Source organism: Symphalangus syndactylus, chromosome 4 (assembly GCF_028878055.3).
Source record: "Symphalangus syndactylus isolate Jambi chromosome 4, NHGRI_mSymSyn1-v2.1_pri, whole genome shotgun sequence".
In the NCBI taxonomy this organism is placed as follows: domain Eukaryota; kingdom Metazoa; phylum Chordata; class Mammalia; order Primates; family Hylobatidae; genus Symphalangus; species Symphalangus syndactylus.
Genome location: NC_072426.2, coordinates 23,815,681 through 23,832,879, shown reverse-complemented (window position 1 = coordinate 23,832,879; position 17,199 = coordinate 23,815,681). Strand labels below are relative to the sequence as shown.

The window sequence follows — 17,199 nt, the reverse complement described above, 5'->3', positions numbered from 1 at the left end:
TTTGTTATTTAATATCTTTTGATCAACTCTTCTCTTTGCCACTTTTATTCCCTTTCCAAAACCTGCTCCACAATGGTCGATGCTCCAGAGCGTCTACTGTTTATGTGACACTCCTAACAAGGTGTCCTATTTTGACACACTAAATTAGGAACATCTAATTTATCCTATCTGTTCTGAGTACAAGAGCAATTTGCACCCAAACAAACCTGCACCCCAACCCTTCAATCCGCCCCACCCTCACTAATGTTATAATTCTCCTTAGCAGTTTTTTCATTTATTTGTTATTTACACTCATTTATTCGTTCACCAAGTATTCACTGAATGCCTACTCTCGGTCAGGCACTGCTCTAAATAGCGAATGAGTCAGTATGATCCCTATCCTCAGAAAGCTTGTGGTTTTGTGGAGCAGACGAAATTTAAAAATAAAAACACACATCAATATATATGATCATAACTAAAAGATGTTCTTTGAAGGAAAAATAACAGAATGCTATGAGCATGAAGAATGTGGGTGGTAGTGGTGGAGGAGGGATGTATAATTTAGATAAGGGCAGTGGTTAAAGATGGACTCTCTAGGGCAGTGACATTTAAACTGAGACCCAAAATATGAGAAGAGTGTGATCACAGGGATCAACATATGCAAAATGCCCCAAGGTTGGGAGTATAAAGGGGAGGCTTGGTACTTGGAGGAACTGATAGAAAAACTGGGCGCTAGAGTGTAGTAGAGGATGGGGGATGTAGCCTAACATCAGGAACTACCCTTGTTGCGACCTCGTAGGTCCAGTGTGGGCACTGAATACTAACACCAGCCCTGTCAGTTCTGTGATTGTGAAAAAGGCTTTGCTCTTCCCTGTTTGAGCTTTAGAAACTTAGGTTCAGATATCTGGATTCATCCACCTGCACGTGGGCTGGAACCTCAGGTAACCACACAGAAGCTGCCTCCCATCCTTTCTCCCACTCCCGAACTCTTCCCTACCTTGACCCATACCCACACCTTGCTCTGCCCCCAGTTGCAAAAATAAGCTATCCAAGAATAAGCATAGGTCTTCATCTTTCATAGGACAAGGTCCTTGAACTCTTCCATAATTATACTGGCCAGTGGGAAAAGGCCTAACTTGTCATCACAAAAGAAACATATTTATGGAAAAATTTGAAAAGGGCTCCATTTGAAAGGCTAATTCTAAAGCCTTTTAGTGCCAATTCAAACCTCAAAAATAAACTGCTTTTTACTTAATTCTAGACCTATCTTAGGTCCCAGATCCCTCAAAAAGACCTCTGACCCTTAAACAATTCAGAGCAATAATGAGAGTAATAATGATCACTCTCATCTAAACCTCAAAATCCCTTTTCATTGGTTTGACTCTCTTGGTTCAGGATAGAAAAAAAAAGGCTCTTTTAACTTATTTAATACAGCCCTGGGCCTCAGGTAGATAGATCCTTAGGGTGCTAGGGAGAAAAGGAGAAAATTTTAATCTTCAATTGAGACACTCAAAGCCCATATCAAGAAAGGCGGCCCAATCAACTTTGTAAGTAATGATGTGGCTCATTAATAAGGTGATACTAACCACACATGTCCCCGTTAGCAGGAACAAATTACTCTTGCCAAGTTCAGGTATTCCCTGGCAGCTGAAGGAAACATGAGCTGCCCACATGTTAATATATTTCAACTTGCTTCTCAAGGGAGAGGATAATGGGTAGATAATTGTAGATGTGGGGGGATAGGTACATCAAGTTCTTTACACTATTCATTCTACTTTTGTATATGTTTGATAAGTACCATAATGTTTTGTCTTAAATGTCAGTCCTTTTATCATTATTTAATATCTTCCCATTCCCCAATCAAATAGTTTTCTGTGCTATGGGACAAAACCTCAGTCATCTGTCATTGGTAGCTGCTCTGGCAACAGATATAAAAATCTATTGTTTGACGGAGTTAAAAAAAAAATTTTTTTTTTTTTACTCAAAATTTCAAGTGTGAGAAAAGAAAATCAGGTATCTACCCTGAATTTGTACTACTTCATTTCAGTAAACAATTTCGGAATTAGACCTACTGGGACCAGGAAGGGGCGTGCCAAATAGACATTACCATTTTCATTATCACTGGCAGTGGTGAAGGCACTTCAAAAAGAACTCAACTCCTAACTGAGAAAGCCTGACTTTGGTAATGTGGAAAGCAGAGAGTGGAACTAGCTCACTTTTGGGACAAAGTATGCTCCCCAATTCACCCCCTCAACCCTAAATGCTCCCCAAAAGAAGCCTGGATCAATCGACAGCAAATTAAACCACTAAGCCTGAAAGTAGTGGTTTTGATAGATCCTCTTGGGAAAACTCTTGGAAATCTCCAATCTAGAATCTTCCTTCAATATTGATTAGAAGATTGAAGCATAATCCAAAGGATTTTATCAGTCCAAGGGAGCGTCTATTTCCCAACAGCTTCTTGAACCCACATAAGATGATCCAAGTAGGCACAGGGGAAGGACACAGGGCTTCAGCATCAGCAGCATCCCAGTTTTACATGATTTCACACTAGAGGAGTGCAGTGGATACTGAGCTGTGGGAACTGGTGCCTCAGTTTCCACATCTACAAAACAATAATAATAGAGGATTATGGGGATTAAATTAGACAATGCATAGGAAGTGCCTGGCATAATAGCTCACACACTGGAAGAACTCAATAAAGACGTTTGGTTTTTGTAAATCATTTGATTACTTAACACATCTTAAAATGCTGACCACATCTTAGCATGATCCAGACAGGCCCACCCGCCATCTAATCCAAACCTGTTGTCCAAGGGAAAAATGTCTTTCCAAACACAGGACAATAAACTTATTTTATTTTGCTTTTGAAATAAGAAAATATTAGCATAAATATTTCATCTATTAATGAAATTACAATCTGAACAAAGAGCCCAATCATACAGTGTATCTACAAAGTTAGATAATGTCTTCTGATTTTCTACTCAGATAATTCCAAAGTAGAGCTTACAGTAGTAGAAAGAAATATTTAAGATGTAAAATTATCCCACTATAATTTTGTTCTTGATTCCACAAAATACATCATTCCCATGAATTTCTCAGTTTTGAAATAAACAGTATAGACACATGGAACATTAACACTAAAATTCTGTGTAGAAATGTAAAATAGTAGACCTTAAGATGTACATTTTTCTTACTGATTTTCTAAAAATGCTGCCTCAAAAGGGAAAGTAAAATGCAAATCTATGCATGTATAAAGTCAACTCTCCCAAATGTTTTTATACAAAATCTTTAAAAGTTCTGATCACTATTCTCATTTTTCATAAATACTTATAATACTTCACAGAAATTATATTGCAGAACGATATAAACAAAATTTTGTTGTGATCATGATAAAAAATATGTATAAGAATATTTGTAACTATTCATATTTTTAGACATCTTTAGGCTTGAAAATTCAAAAAATGATATTTAGGGCAAAGTGCTATTCCAAACAGATATAACTTCATTTTAACTTTGACGTTTTACAGATACCTTCCAAATTTTTTTTTTTTTGAGATGGAGTCTTGCTCTGTCGCCCAGGCTGGAGTGCAGTGGCATGATTTTGGTTCACTGTAATCTCCGCCTCCTGGGTTCAAGTGATTCTCCGGCCTCAGCCTCCCAAGTAGCTGGGACTACAGGTGCCCGCCACCATGCCTGGCTAATTTTTTGCATTTTTAGTAGAGACGGAGTTTCGCAATGTTAGCCAGGATGGTCTTGATCTCCTGACCTCATGATCCGCCCGCCTCAGCCTCCCAAAGTGCTGGGATTACAGGCGTGAGCCACCATGCCCAGCCCCAAATATTTTTAAAATTGCAAATGACAAAGTTAATGGGGTTCAAAACTAAATTATTAAACTAAGTAAGGAGATAACAGATAACATTTAAATTTCTCTTTGGAAAACAACTATGAAATATTACCATTTTCTCCTATCAAATCAAGTCAGTATTTCATTCTGAAAGCAATGTATTAACATGTGATTTTATGAAATAATCAAGGTATAGGCAAGCTCTCTTGCTGAGCATACACATTAACTCAGAATCTTCTCCTTGCTGTTTTTTTTTTCCCCAGCACTTGTGAGGCCTTGTAGGGGACAGTGGATTAAATAGTCTTCAGGGTCAAAACAGTTCCTTGACATTTGGATTTTAAACTCCTGGTAATTAAAATTGATTGCATAATTTGCCCCTATTTACAGGTGTGACATGATGTGAGATTCAGGATTATAATTCTTTGGACTTAAAATGGTTGGAAACAAGCTGGGGGATCTGGGCTTTTTCTTCCCTCCATGCCTTCCCTCTTCAATCTGAAGACTCAGAAATTATCCCAAACCATAGAAAAGTAGAGTATTTGAGAGTGAATAAACTTCTAATCCAATGAGTAGATTTCTAATTATTATCCATAAAGAGATGAAGAGCAGTAGACAGTGGAACAAGAATTAACACAGGGAGAAAGGAATCTCACCTTTAGAATATCTCTAGGATAATATTTTTCAGACAACTGACCCCCTCCAATCCTCTTTTGGGTAATGATAAAACTAAATGTCTGATCTGCAAAGAAAACTCTCACCAGAGACCTGCTGATTCAAGAATTCAGTTCCTGCCCAATTGGAATACTGCCAACATTTTTCCAATCTAACAGGAATGCGTCTGCAGTCTAAGTGAGAGCTTTTTCTCTGAAGGTAAAAAACGGGAAGTTTTGGTGTTGTTAACATTTCGGGTAAGATTGAGAGGTTGTCCTTGTGACTAAGGGTGTTCTGCTAAATTTAGAGTAAGTATTATATGTGATGGTAACAAAGGTGAGAGCCTGGAACCCGGTCTTAGGAAAAGAGCTTTCGGTTTCCAGTGGACAATTTCAAATGGATCTTACCAGACGCCCTTTAAGATCTATTCCAACCATGGTATTCCAGGATTATTTGGATTTTCATAGTGGTGTCTACCCTTGGGCAGAGGCAAGGGCTGGCTGGAAGACTAAGAGAAAAAAAAATAAGAGTTTCTTTCTATATTAATCACCAGTTTTTGAAGAATCTCAAGTATTCTTTAACAATCCCAAGTAAAACCCTAATGAGAAACTCCACCATGAAAAAGGTATGGCATCTTCACTCTTCACCACCACACCCAAGCTGACCTCCCTTCTCTAACCAGAACAAGGTAAGCAAAGCTACATGTTAATGTTTCCATTTTCTTTCTGAGGAGGGAACATGAAGGGGCTGAGACTGGAACAAAGCTGCTGCCCAGTGTCATCTGCTTTGGTTATGCTTTGAAATTATCCCAAATTACAGCTAATTAGATCAGCTGTGTCCTTACATTTCTCATAGAGCTATGCCCATTGACCAAAAGATATGAGTTCAGCTATGAATACAAATCCCAAATGAGAAGCCTCTGGGCTAGTCCAGCTTTCTTTATTATGTGCTATTTTCCCTTATAAATATTAATATGTTAACAAAACAATAATAATAATTTCCTTGGAAGGCAATACTTCTGCCAAAATGAAGTTTCAGAAACATAAAGAATCTGGTGGCCCCACCTCTCTCAAACCTGAAGATTCTGGGGCTCAAGGCCATTGGTCATGTAAGGCTATAGCCAGGCACTGCTGTAGCCACAGGCTCCCCATGTTTCTGATCTAATTCTCTTGCCACAGAATAAGCCACTGATCCATTGGTCCATAGCTGCAGCTTAGGATCAGATTCTTTGGCAATGAACTGCAGCTGGGTTTTTCTCATCCTCTTTACAAGTCTAGCAAAGCCAAGCAACACAGAACTAAATATCATTGAAAGTCCACAGAGGAGGAATGCTGCAGTGTAGCTGCCAGTGGTATCTACCAGCCATCCTGTAACAAACAACAGCAAAATTATATTGTTGAGTTGAAAATTCAATTGCTTACCCACTCTCAAATTCTAATAATTTGTAAGGATAATAATAGATCGATAGCACCACCAATTGTAACTTTGAGACAAAAAGAGGTCACCTAAAAATATTGTGCAGCAACTGAAAAATACATTCTGTTTTCCAGGAAAACTTCTAGAGTGAATTGATTGTTGTTCTGTAAAGTGCTTGGAAGAGCATCATGTACTTAGTAGTCACAATGTAAATATTAGTTATTATTAACCCCATGAAATCTGGTAAAAAGATAAAAACAGCATCATTTAAATTATTAAAGTTGGAATAATTTACCTAGGGTGTTAAGAGAACATATTTGTACAAAGTGCCAGTAGTATTCACAGCACCCATACACTATTTTGAGTAACATGACATGCTTCAAAGCAGTATCGCATCTTCAATTGGATTCAGTCATTGTACTCTATCCAGTTTGAAAATCAGAACTTTTGGCCATTTTAGAAGTTGCAAATGCAAACTAGCTTTTTTTTTCTTTATCTCTTGTTGCAACAAATTAATCTCAATATCTATCTCAGCTCTAAATTTTGAGGAAAACCAGGCATATGATATGCAAAATAGGGGCATAATGACAGAAAACCAGTGGAGTAACATTATACTTCATCAGGCAATTATTTTATAATTAACCAAGGTTTTTTAAATTCCTTCAAACTTTCCTTATCTGCCAAGAAAACCCACCAGAGAAGCATATGATTTCTTCTCTTACCCACTTCAGATCCATTAGTCAAAAATGGCATGTAGAAGTTGTTATAAGCCCCACAAAATTTCCTGAATTTAAACTGCTCTCAAATATTTTGGTTATTGTTTGATTTACTTGTGCATTTCTATAGCACCAAACAAAAAAGACTGAGCAGAGAGTTGTCATTTGAAAGGTAAATACATAAGAAAATGATACAATAAGAATTAATCCTCGAATTCCCAGTAATGAGTATCATGTCTGATTTGCCAATGAAAGCCACGAACTGAATCCTAATTTCATTTGTGTCCTGTGACCTTTGATAGAATGACACTGTTTCTAAAGGTTGGTGAGCACTAAAATAGGCTATGGAAGGAGGATGTGGGAACATTTTGGGGGCAGTTTTCAAAAATGAAGCATTAAACATAAAGATCTATATCATGGAGTTTAAACTGAACAGGATTTTTTCATCTGCACCACTCAAGCGGCCACAATTTCCCCTAGTTTGCTGTTTTTATTCCACCCCAATTGCTGGATTTGGAAATAGCCTGAAACTGTCTATTCACAATAATAGCTAATAGCAGAAACCCTGCCTTCCTCAAAAAAATTCCTGCCTTCTTTCTAGGCAAAGTTTTGGGTTATTTCTCTTTTGCCTGTCTTCAGAGACCTTGTTCACTCTCAGTTTTAATTTAGGCAGACAATAATATGGAACAGTAATTCTCAATATTTACCATGCATGAGCATCACAACAAAACTGGTTGAAAATGTAGATTTCTGGAACTCATCCTCGACATTCAGATCATAGGTGGGAGTGTCAAGGAATCTGCATTTTTAACAAGGTCCCTAGGAGACTCTGATGCAGGTGGTGTAGACCACATATTTAGGAAGGAGAAACAGCTTGTGACCTGTTTACTCCTGTCTCTCCAGCATGATAAACACAATGCTAGTTACACATGAAATATATATTTGCTTAATTACTTGTTTAATGCATACAATAAATATTTGTCAAATTATTTGTTTAATCATGCTTCACTCTATAGCATTTTAGAGTTTATAAAACATTCTAGGTGCTTTGTATGATGACTCCCAAATCTATATATAAATCAGGCCATCCATTAAAGCTGATATTTCATCTTTAAACAGCTCTATTGAGCATTTTTACCTGTATATTTCAGAAATCTCAACATATCTAAAAACCATATTCATTATTTTTCAGGCAATGCCACTTTCTCAAATTTCCTTATTTTCTCAACCACGACATAATTTTCTAAGTCATCCTTGACTTCTTTCTCCCATTCACCTCTGTATGCTAAATTCTGCTGAATTTTGTTTTGAAAACTTCCTCCTTGCCCCCAGAGCTCATCTTTATTTCTGCTGCAGCAGCTCTAGCTCAGGCCTTTATCAGCTGCCTCCTAGACTATTAGAATGGAATTTTAGCTACCTCTCTCCTAAGTTACTAGATCAATTGCTAGATCACATTTTCTAACATACATACTTTTTTTACATAAAACCTTTAATACTATCCATAGTCTCTGAAGAATACAGCCCAGTTCCTCTGTCTGGCACCCAAAACACTCCACTATGACACTGGCATTTATAATTTCAGCCTCATCACCCACTGCCCCCTGTTGGAATCGTGTTCTCCCCTGAGACTTCCCTCTGAATGTACCCTACTTATTTATACGGCTGAACAACTGCTCCATCCCCCTGCTCCCATCATTAATATGGAAAGGAATCAAGACCGTAATTTGGGACTTACTCTTTCCAGGTAGGCTAAGGTTCTTACTTGGTTGGAAGATTATAAAACAAGGATGTAGGTAGGACCATGATGGTTTTGGGGGCTCTTATAACTCTTTTCTCTTTTACTCTTCCCCAACTCTTTTGAGAGTCCTTCTCATTGACTGCATGTGGGTTTGCTGTTTTCACATCAATATGCCAAAGAGAAAAGGTGGTTGGGGTTTCTCTCTGGAAACTTACCTGCGATGGGTGGGCTCACCAAGTATGGCACTGCATGAAGGAAGTATACCACACCAAGCGCTGATGACAAAGAGGTGGTCCCCACTATCTCTGTGGTCACTACTGGGATCAAAGTCACGTAGGCACCATCAAAGTAGCCAAAGGTGCAAGAGAAAGGCACGAGCAGAGGGAGACTTTGAAGCATTGGGAGGCAGAGATAACAGAGCCCATCCATTCCCACAGCAAAGAGGTAGCAAACATACTGGTAACTCTTCAGGCACCTGTAGATTTGAAGAACAAGAATAAGTGCAGGATGTACACATTCTGTAAAAGAGCTTTAGAGCCACGGCTATGCAGCAGTAAGCATTGCAGTTATTTACAGAGGTGGCTTTCACATTGTGTGTTATCTATGCTGTCTTCCTATCTTTCTTTCTTGCAAATGCAAGAATTCTTCTCTCCAGAAAGCATGGTGTGGTAGAAAGAATATACGCTTCAAAATTAGAAAGGTAGAATATTAAAACTAGTCCTGCCACCCACTGCCTGCCTAACTCAATTTCTTTAGCTATAAAATGGAAAGGTTACTTATCTCACAGGGTTACTCTGAAAGTAGTTGTGAAATAAAATAGAAATAAAATGTAAAATGGGGTCTCCAATCTTTTGGCTTCCCTGGGCCACATTGGAAGAAGAGTTGTCTTGGGCCACACATAAAATAAACTAACACTAATGATAGCTGATGAAAAAAAGAAGGAAAGGAAAAGAAAGGAAAGGAAAGGAAGAAAGAAAGAGAAAGAAAGAAAGAAAAGAAAGAGAGAGAGAAAGAAAGAAAGAAAGAAAGAAAGAAAGAAAGAAAGAAAGAAAGAAAGAAAGAGCGTAAATCTCAAAATGTTGTAACAAAGTTTACAAATTTGTGTTGGACCACATTCAAAGCCGTCCCAAGCCACAGGCAGCCCATGGGCCGCAGGTTGGACAAGCTTGATGTAAAGGATCAGAAGGCTAATTTTCCTAGCAGTCTACCTTATCAGATGCTTTTAGATATGTTATCCATTGGTATCTGGCACATCATAGATCATAAATACCCAATAACCCAAGTGGTTACACAAAGGGGAAACTGTAATACAAAGACATTAAAATGATTTGCCAGAGATGATGGAGGTCTTGGACTAGGACAAAGTCTAACATATTTCAAAATTTCCCAAGTGTTATTCCCTTTAATTTTCCCGCTAACTCCAAACCCCTCTATGATACCAATTATTTCAAAGAATCTGTATAATGTCAGCTCTAACAGCTATGCTTTACAAACATTTTTCTACTAACAGACTCATTTGAACCTCACAAAATAGTATAAGGTCAACAGGCAAATATTGCACTGGCTAATTTTACAGATAGAGATCATTGTGGATCTGAGGGTTAGGTGACTTTCTGTAGATCATTGAAAATGTGGAATTAATACTAAATATCATATTAATAACACTGGAGAATGGCAGTTGGATCCTGATTAATTACGAAAAACATAATTTGTGAGAAGCTACATGATGACATTAGCCCTGCAGGTCACATCTCAAGTGTGAATGGTTCATCATTTAGGAGAATATGAGTAGCCTGCACTCTTCAGTCCAAACAGATGAGCATTTGCTGAAGAAATTACTTGGTAGATTTCTTATAACTTTGGTTTCTAAGCCTACAATTACAAGGAAATTACTTGCAATTTGCATTGTCAAACATGAATATGTGGCTACAGATAATGTGTTATCATTGCACCTGGCCCTCCTGCCTGAACTGAATTCTGCTCCTTTTTCCATTGCCAGTCAGGAGTGGCTCAAAAGAAACTAACACCACCACACCCAGCCAGAAGTTGTCTTACTTGAGGACTGACTTGTCTTGGGATGGAATTAAATGAACCACCAGAACTTGTAGTTACCCTAGGCTTCTGCAATTTAGACATATCTGGCACACGACATCTTTTTGTACTACCTGTGAACTAAGAATGGTTTTTCCGTTTAAAAATGGTTGGAAAAAAATCAAAAGAACAATATTTTGTGACACATGAAAATTATAAGAGAAATTCACATTTCAGTGTTCATAAAATCTTATTGGAACATAGCCACTCTCTTTTGTTTACATATTGTCTGTGGCTGTTTTGTACTATAATAGCAGAGTTGGGTAGTTATGATGAAGAACACTTGGCCTACAAAGCCAAAAATGTTTACTATCTGTTCCTTTACAGAAAAATTTGCCAACCTCTGATCTAGAAGTACCAGCAAGGGAGATGCCTTCAGATACTGCAGACTTGTTAACATTATTCAGACCTAGGTATTCCACAGGGTAAGGGGCTGAGGAGAAACTCAAGGCTTAAAGTCCGCTGGTGGGGAACCAATTGTGGTTTCATGAATTTTACCTTCTGTCGGTCAGCCATCCAAATGTGATATTGCCAATAATGTCAATCACTCCAAGTATGGACATAAGAAAAGCAGCTTGCTGATGACTCACTCCAACACTCAAAGCATAAGGCACCAAGTACACAAAGAGAGGGCTGCAGCCATAAGCCATAAACAGAACGGAGACGGCTAACACAACAAAGTCTGACATCAGTAAAAAACTGTACTCTTGCTGCAAACTGCAACAGAGGCAAGTCTGTGCCCATTCTTTGGTCGAGGATGAATAAGGAGATACCCGCTTAATGTCTTCTTTCTGAGTTCTACAGACATGGTTCTGCTCTGGAGTTGTGTGGTCCTCTTTAAGAGTAATTGGCCTCATCAAGGCACCACATACACAGAGATTCAAGACAAAGCCCCCAAGAATGAGTAAGGCTCCCCGCCAGGAAAACTGTTCAATAAGGAGCTGAACCACAGGAGCCAGGATGAAGGTGCCAATGCCACTTCCTGACATGGCAATACCATAAGCAAGGGCTTTCCGTCTGTTGAAGTACTTGCCAACCATGGCAATAGCTGGAGAGTAACAAAGTGCAAATCCAAGACCTGAGGATAAAGAGAACTCTATGAGTGCTGATGTACCATAAACAGCCAACGATATCTCAGAATACAATGACTTATATTAAAGAGAATCTGACCTCTCATTAAACCCTTTTAAAGCTGCTTTTTACACCAAGCTTAAAATGAGTCTCCCCTCACCAGTCATTCACAATTTAGAAATGTAGAATATATATGACTTTCTTCTTAGGGAGAACACGCTTAAGGAAATGTGACTTCATAAACAAAATTAAATGAAGAACATAAAAATCATTACACAAACTAAATTGGAATTCACTAGAAAATCTGGATAATGCCAACCAAAGAAACTTATCACTTCCTCCATTTTTTAACTTAAATAATCCAGACAATTCCCTAAACTCTTCACTGCCTATGAAGACACAACACTGACAATCTGTACCACTCTGGAATTTGGATTCAAATAGCATAAACAACTATGAAAATTCCAGGGTAATTTTACATAGTTGGGAAACATCATGCCAATTTTATATGTGAACATAGCAATGTATATTTTCATATATGTGAAAATATCTCTTAAGGTCAGCAGACAAATGTTGACACTCTAGAAAGCTTTTTAGAGACCTTCAACTTTTGGGCTGGGTGCAGTGGCTCATGTCTGTAATCCTAGCACTTTGGGATGCCGAGGCAGGCAGATCACTTGAGCTCAGAAGTTTGAGATTAGCCTAGGCAATATGGCAAAACCCCATCTCTGCAAAAAAATACAAAAATTAGCCAGGTGTGGTGGCACGCGCCTGTAGTCTCAGCTACTCAGGAGGCTGAAGGGGGTGGATGGCTTGAGCCCAGGAGACAGAGGTTGCAGCTGAGATTGCACCACTGCACTCCAGCCTGAGGACGGAGCCAGATAGACCCTGTCTCAAAAAAAAAAAAAAAAAAGATCAACTTCCATTACTTTCTAAGTTAAGAAAATCTGAGGGGCTTTGAGCCTGGATTTTATGGCAACTAGAATGTCAGAGGAGGAAAAAGAGAACCACCTTCAGAAGCTCCTGCTTCCATCTGCAGTGCAGGGTAGCCAGCAACTACAACTACAACTACAACTACAGCAACTACAGCCAGCCAGAGTTGCCTGGACTGAGGGGTTTCTGGATGTGGGACTTTCAGTGTTAAAACCAGGACAGTGCCTGGTAAACTGGGATCCATTGGTCACCATAGCAGCAGTCAGGCTCTTTGGGTTACTAGGGGTGGATGTACCTTCTTTAGCTAACACAGCCAAATTTATAGCCTCACTATGAGGTTATGTCTTTTATTGACCTTATTCATGCCACACCAATGGCACAATGCGCAGACAGGAGTTGGCACTACTCTCCACACCCCTTTGAGTGATGGGCAAACTCCTACTGCAGTCGCACAATCCTATGCAGTCTCTGTAAGTGTGATTTATTGAATGTACATGTTGCTTTTTTCCCATGGGATTTATTATAATTTGCTAAAGTGATACTTCCACAGCATTGAGAAAGAATGTGTAATATAAGAATATTCACAATAAAGGGCTTTTTTAAAATTAGAAACTCTCATTTATTGGACAGCAATATTCATTATAAAGCAGGAGAAACTCAGATTGACCATCAATAGTATTTTAATGTCTTGGCAATGGTTGGAAGAATGACCATTGCTGAAAATTCATGTTGCCCTGGGTAATATCTTGTTTCTTCTGAGTACAGAATCTCAGCCATACACTAATTCCAAAGAGAAAGCTGCAGTTGCTTTTACCATCTGGTTGAATTACAGTGGAGATGCATTTTCATTAGGGTAATGTAATCTCATTTCCAGCTCTGTTTAACTGCTAGGTAGGTAGACATAAGCTAGGTCAACTAAATTATGCATCTAACAAAATGAATATTTTATGAATTACTTCTCTGTTGATGTGCTTGGAAACCCCTGGATGGAGTGGGGTGAGACAGGTGGTACAAAGTGCCCTTACCTGTAAGAACTCCCAGAGTGAGGTAGAGATGCTTCAGACTCGTGGCAAATGAGCTCAGGATGAGTCCAGTAGATGCAAGCAAGCCACCCAGCATGATTCCCACTTGACAGGATAAATGGTTACTGACAACACTCCCAAGTGGAGCTTCAAAAACAATAAGAAATAGGTTCAACAGAAAGGCCTTGAGGGCACTGTGAAAGGCTGTGATGTGGCACTGACAGAGCAGAGAACCTTTAAAGCATTGAGCCCACCCTATTAATTCTGCAGCTTTGGAAACTGAGGCCCAGAGAAAGGAAGTGATTGTCCATGGTCCCACAGACAATAAGCAGCAGGGTTGGAATAGAACTCAAGTCTCCTGACCTGCATTTCAGGGCTCATTCCTCTTCATTCTATTATAGTCATAATGGCAGGATGGCAGGGTGTTTTTTAAACAGTGGATCAACTTTCTCTAAATTACATGTCATTTGCACAGGGATGCTTACTATAGTGTTGATCATATATCATTAGCAATAATGGTGACAGTTAATTGCTGGAGAAAGAAAGTGGATAACACCATGTGACCAGCAGTGTTATGCAGTAAAAGACCAGGGAGAGAGATCATAGACAAATTCCACAATCTGGCCCAGTTTTCAGGCTTCAGCACATCCTGTGGTTGAGATATCAAAGCCCAGAAAATCTAAGAAAAATGCTTCATGCCCATAGTGACATTCTGGTTGGTCTCACTCAATTTGTGGCTTACCAGTGTATCAGAATTACGTTGACCTCAAGGCTCATAGAATATTAAGTAAAGCCAGAGACCAAAAAGGAACAGAAGTTCAGGGGTATATGGCATGGCCCAAGGTCACCAACAAGAGCACCTAACACTGAGTGTGAGGTTATTTCACGCCCTTACTCTTTGGGTCTCTCAGACTAATGGCAGGAGTGATGGGTGAGGAAGGCATGTGAATTTCCTTCTAAGGAAAAATTCACGCTGACATCAGTAACTCTTAGTAGAAAGATCAGAAGAGCTGATTTTCTAAGGTGTCTGAAGAGTATGATCATTTTTGTATCGTTCAGACTGAAATTGAGGGTCAGTTCAACTGTTAACTTGTCTGTTCATCACAGAGCAGATCTGTTCCCAGTGGGTGTCCCACATGTGATTCTGCAGACTCTCATCCGTACTCTGAACTTTAATGTTCTAATATTATGTTGCAAGGTGAGCAGGTGGGTATATGGTAATTGTGTACAACAGGCCTCTTGGTCTTGCATAGAATTTAAATATGTTGCTTCTGACATAACCCTACTCAAAGCTTCACACAGTCATTGTGACCATATTGGTCACCTAAGGTCATTTCCTCCTATTTGGGGGATTATGAATATTCTCCAAAAGATAGAAATGAGGGAAATCAGTCACCTTTATCCTCCGAGAAGACAAACATGGCTTCTTTGGCATGCTGATGCAAATGCTGTGACTAATAATGTGACCCCGAAAATCAAGTGGTTTTAAAAAAAAAGACAGGCTCTAAAACTCAAATATATGATTTTTTGATCCCTTAAGACCTTCTTATTAGTTGAAAGAGTTGATTTAGCCTTCGCATGAAACCTGCTTTTAGTCTTAGAACTGCTCTCAACTTCCTCCCAACCAAGCAAATATTATACATTTCAGTACAATTTAACTGATTCATGAGTATATGTATTTTTTTCCAAAAAGAAATATGAGTCAGTACCTAGAATGGAATAAAATGGTTATTATGAGTTACTGAATACAGGTATTATTTCCCTTTTGCCACTAAGACATGGCTTGAAGAGATGAAAATTTCCTAAAATACTCAGAACTCATTGAAATGAACAGATTAAGTGGGTCTAAGCTACAAACAATTTGATTTAATCTTAGAAACTCTCTAAGACATCAATTTAATAATGTGACTTTGAAATTTATTTTAAACAAATTCCAGGTTTGTCCTCTACTACAGATGGAATGTTAATTCCATACATTTCTAGAACACCCTACATACCTTATATAACACTTTTGGAGTCTCTTGAATTAAATTACACCCATAATGAATATGTTTATCTCATGACAACATAATCCTATCCTTCCCCAATACTTCTCTAAGCATGAAGATTTATACACGAAAAAGATGAAATCCATGAGCCAAATGTCAAGCCCTTGGGAAAGGAACAGAATGCAATCCAAGACTTGAGATGTGATACAACACTGTTGGCACTTATGACTATATAAAAATGGCTCATGGTACTATCGATAACTATTTACATAACTGGAGAATGAGAAGGCCATAGCATTTGGAAGAGAGAAGCCAAGCATATACTGTAAATTGCTTCCAAAATCAGGACAGGTTCTAGAATGCTCAGCATCCTATCTCTATATGGAGGAACCAAATCTTATGTGTTCTTTTGAGTGTATTATCTAACTGTTCTACCTGACATCGGCCAAGACCATTAATTACAAGAGTAACTCTGGTTGGCTTTGTCCTGAAGATAGGATTGATCTTTTCTTTATATTATATAGTCTAGCCAGTTTTTAATGTAGCCCTTCTACTTAGGAAAACTAGTAATCAAAGTCAGTGGAACATCATTGTCATATACAGTTCAAGAGTGGCCAGTAATTCCCTATCCTAGTAAGTGATACTCACCACAGAGCATGGTCACACAATCTACAATGGAATGGATCCATGCTGTTTGTGCATAATCCTGAGTGAAGTATGTCTGGAACTCCACAAAAAAAATTGAGATACATCTGAAAAATACAATGCAGGCATTTTATACAAAAAATGAATGAGCATGCATTTGAGCCAGAACTTAAAATGTTTGGTTCAATTAGCTGCTCCTGTCTCCAAGGGTTTTAATTGCTAGACCATAATAAGTGGGAAATCAGAAGCTGACCATTTGGGCCACGCTGGATAATAAGAAGAACAAGTGTTCAACCACCACAGGGGCTACTAAAGCCAAGTAGATGTGAAGACCACTGCTCTAAGGAAGGTTTTATGGAAACAAAAGCAGGTCAAGAACATGGATTCTTATTTACTTTTGTATTTTGCTAACTTCTTCTGAGAGGTTATTATACAAATTAAGATTTGACAATAAAGAATTATATATCACCAGCAATGTCACCTCTAGGATTTATATAAAGGAAATAATCAGGTGATATTGATGATAGATAGATAGATAGATAGATAGATAGATAGATAGATAGATAGATAAAGGGATATATTCTGGAGAACTAGTTTAGTCTATAAAACTATATATATATATGTATATAAAAGGATATATTCTGAGGGATATAATAATAATAGATATATAAGAGGATATATTCCAGAGAATAGCCAAATATCATAACCAATGTAACTGTTCATCAATAAAGGACTGGCTAAATAAATTATGGCATATCAATAAAATAAAATAGTAAGTCTTAAAAATGATGATGTTGATCTGTATATATTGATTTGGAAATAAATTTGCAATATAATGTTAAGTAAAAAATAAGTTAGTTACCAAACAGTTCATATAGTAAGAACTTATTTTTGTAAAACCAGTTTATGTAAATAGAAAATTTCCTGGATGGCCAAATAGGAAGAGCTCTGGTCTGCAGCTCCCAGCATGATTGATGCAGAAGACGGGTGATTCCTGCATTTCCAACTGAGGTACCTGGTTCATCTCACTGGGACTGGTTGGACAGTGGGTGCAGCCTATGGAGGGTGAGCCAAAGCAGGGTGGGGGGCATTGCTGCACCCAGGA

The 17,199-nt window shown here is 38.4% G+C and overlaps 1 protein-coding gene across 1 annotated transcript in view; it reads right to left on the bottom strand.

Moving 5' to 3' along the window:
• Positions 1-2,556: 2,556 nt before the first annotated feature.
• SLC16A12 (solute carrier family 16 member 12) overlaps positions 2,557-17,199 on the bottom strand; it is a 32,048-nt gene continuing 17,405 nt past the window's right edge. Inside the window, exons 2-6 of the mRNA XM_055273931.2 lie at positions 16,098-16,201; positions 13,465-13,608; positions 10,934-11,513; positions 8,560-8,819; positions 2,557-5,841 (exon numbers count right to left, since the gene is read on the bottom strand). Coding sequence (XP_055129906.1) covers positions 5,579-5,841; positions 8,560-8,819; positions 10,934-11,513; positions 13,465-13,608; positions 16,098-16,201 — 1,351 coding nt within the window. The 3' untranslated portion in view covers positions 2,557-5,578. The remainder of the gene's footprint in view (positions 5,842-8,559; positions 8,820-10,933; positions 11,514-13,464; positions 13,609-16,097; positions 16,202-17,199) is intronic.